This window comes from Sinocyclocheilus rhinocerous, unplaced genomic scaffold (assembly GCF_001515625.1).
Source record: "Sinocyclocheilus rhinocerous isolate Xijiao unplaced genomic scaffold, SAMN03320098_v1.1 scaffold391, whole genome shotgun sequence".
NCBI classification, from domain to species: Eukaryota; Metazoa; Chordata; class Actinopteri; order Cypriniformes; family Cyprinidae; genus Sinocyclocheilus; species Sinocyclocheilus rhinocerous.
The window spans coordinates 150,460-153,302 of NW_015656602.1; the positions used below are offsets into that span (position 1 = coordinate 150,460).

The 2,843-nt window shown below is 31.4% G+C and overlaps 1 protein-coding gene across 4 annotated transcripts in view; it reads left to right on the plus strand.

Annotated features, from left to right (window-relative positions):
• The first annotated feature begins 245 nt into the window (after nucleotides 1-245).
• Nucleotides 246-2,843, plus strand: part of LOC107720396 (run domain Beclin-1-interacting and cysteine-rich domain-containing protein-like) — a 24,421-nt gene continuing 21,823 nt past the window's right edge. For all 4 annotated transcript variants that reach the window (XM_016528091.1, XM_016528092.1, XM_016528094.1 and 1 more), the window contains exon 1: nucleotides 246-381. In XM_016528091.1, coding sequence (XP_016383577.1) covers nucleotides 344-381 — 38 coding nt within the window. In that variant the 5' untranslated portion in view covers nucleotides 246-343. The remainder of the gene's footprint in view (nucleotides 382-2,843) is intronic.

The window sequence follows — 2,843 nt, forward strand, 5'->3', positions numbered from 1 at the left end:
CGTTTTAAATACAATTTAAATTTAATTAGTAATTAAAATAAATGAAACCCAATAAATAAAATGTAAAAATAAATGTAAAAAATGAAATATACCAAATAAATAATAACGTACTTTTTCATGAATGTTTTGTTTTAAATACAATTTAAATGTAATTAATAATTAAAATAAACGTAATATAATAATTTATGCATTTAATTAATAATTATATATTATAATATATATATATATATATATATATTGTTATGGTGCGGGACGCCCAGTGGAAACCCCTTCAGCCTGTCAGGAGAGTGTCTGTGTTTCAGTCGGATCTGAGCTCTGGATCGAGCAGTTACCCGGGCTGGAGATGGAGATATCCCTGGAGGCGGAAGATGGAGAGCGCAGGTAAATACAAAACACGCCCGTACACAGCAGTCCTGAGTTTGACAGCCAGCCCCTCAGCTTTAGTTTGGGGGATTATTGCGGCTCTATCACACAGTTTTAGCACCTCATACTTTTGTACATATCTATTTAAGAACATTTAAATGATATATAGACACTAACCATCTTGTTTGCTAAGACGGTTATCGACTGCAGCTTTCATATGGAGCTAGCCGGCTAGTGCATTTGTACATCCTACTATGGTAAAGAATTCGCTAATTAATATTAATTACGTCATGGGACGCGTTCCCATCAAAGCGTATCTTTCGATTGGCCGAACTGTAGATATTAATATGTAAGCAGGAGAATCAACCAATAGGAGTCTCGGCGCTCACGGAAGCGTTCAGTTGCTTAATGAATATTCATGAGCTTCTCCCTCGTCATAGTGGGATTCAGCGTCGTCTGTTCCAGCAGCAGCTTTCATCCGCAGATCAACAGACTTACAGCAGATCACACCAGTCTTGGGACGCGCTCGCATTTCGCTGTTAAACAGCAGAGACGTAAGCGCGGAGTTTCATTTTAAGCCGTTAATTTGCTCGCGTAAAACGCCACAACAGAAACTCGCGTTATTATGACTCATAACTGCGCGGTTTTGCGGTCTGCTGAAGCCTGAAACATTTAAAGAAGCACACTTTAGCATGCTAGTAGTAGCGTTAGTATGTATTACACTTCAAAACTGTATTTAAATGTAAACTTCATGTCATGTTTTGAGCTCAATGGAATGTAATGGCCGATTTAAGTATTGTTCGGTAGTAATCAGGATTACATAATCAGATTACACTAAATTAAGTACTTGTAATCAGATTATATTATGTTTTAAAATGTTCATAATCAGATTACAGTTATTTTTATGGATTATAAGATTGCATCCTATTCACACAGTGGCAGTAAATTATTCATACCCCAGTTTTTCTTTTTGTTTTACATTTTTCTAATATATATGAGACTAATAAATACACAAGTTCGATGCATAGCTGTCAAATGCAATGTCTTCATCATATCCAGGCAGTGACCGTCACTAATTATTAATAGTGAAAGCCCGGACAAAAGTATTTCAAACCTAGAAGACTTGTAATGCAATGTTTTCATGTTTCTTAATGTTTCTTCATGTAATGTAAACTTTTTTGGTTAAAATCCTTTGAGATTTCAGTAATTTAACAACATATTTGCATGCTCTTGCTTCTCTGATGTGTTGGTCACATTGACAAATTTTAATTCTTTTTTTTTTTACATTATTTGTCAGTTTGATTTGACATTTTTATGTTAGCTTTTCATCAACACCTTACTGTTTTTGCACAATCCTCAATTTGGGAAACCCTCATGTAATGTAACGTTTAATGCATTTCGTGATCTTGATAACATGGTACACAATAATCCCATTCAAGTCTTTTTTATATATGAGTTAGGTCAAACGTAGTCAAAAAGTAGTCAGACTACATAACCTAATATGTGTAATCCAATAAGCACATATTTTTATGTAATTTCATAAATACTTCTATTGTCCTTGAAATATGGTTAAAGTCCTTCTCAATGTACTGACGAGCATTTATGGTAATCTAAAATGCTTTAATATAATTTCTCTAGAAACTTGTATGTCATGTTTTTCAGTATAGTTTTGATTACACATTTGTAGTAGGGCTGCACAATTAATCGAATTTCTAATCGTGATTACAATTACGGATGCCACAATTACGTAATCGTTCAAAGTCCACTTATGTTATTCTGAGTGCTTAAGATGCGTTTTTTCTTTCTACAGGTCATCTTAAGGGCTTTTCCATTGTTTTAGTTTTAGTTTTAGTATAACATTATACCATTCATATTTTTACTTTTTTTTTTTTATAATTTAAAGAAGAAACCAATCAAATGTATATTTGACATTTGAGGCTTAATACTATAGAAAAGCACTAAAGGTTTTTCAGTTAGAGTGTTTTCAGCTCGTTTATTTTCATATAAAAATACGGCATGCAGTTGCATCAAACAATGGTATAAACATCATTCAATGTAAATTGTGATAATCGTAATTAATAATCGTAATTACAATTTCAAGGGAATAATCGACAATTATGATTTTTGTCATAATCGTGCAGCTCTAATTTGTAGCGATGAAGTTACTATTTAGTTGATTTAAAATGTATAAACTTTTTTGGTAATATTGAATAACAGACTACAGTTAAAATTATAATCAAGTACTTTACATGTGCTTTAGTATGTTAGTCGACGCATCAAAATAAGTACTTCTTTAAAACATGTTTATGAAAACAATGACTTAAAATGTACTTTAATGTAAAATTTAATTTGACTTAAAGTGTATAAAGACACAGTCATGAAAGTGAATTAATATTATATTATTTAAAATTATTAATATTATTTTATGTGATATTATGTAATATATATATATATATATATATATATATATATATATATAA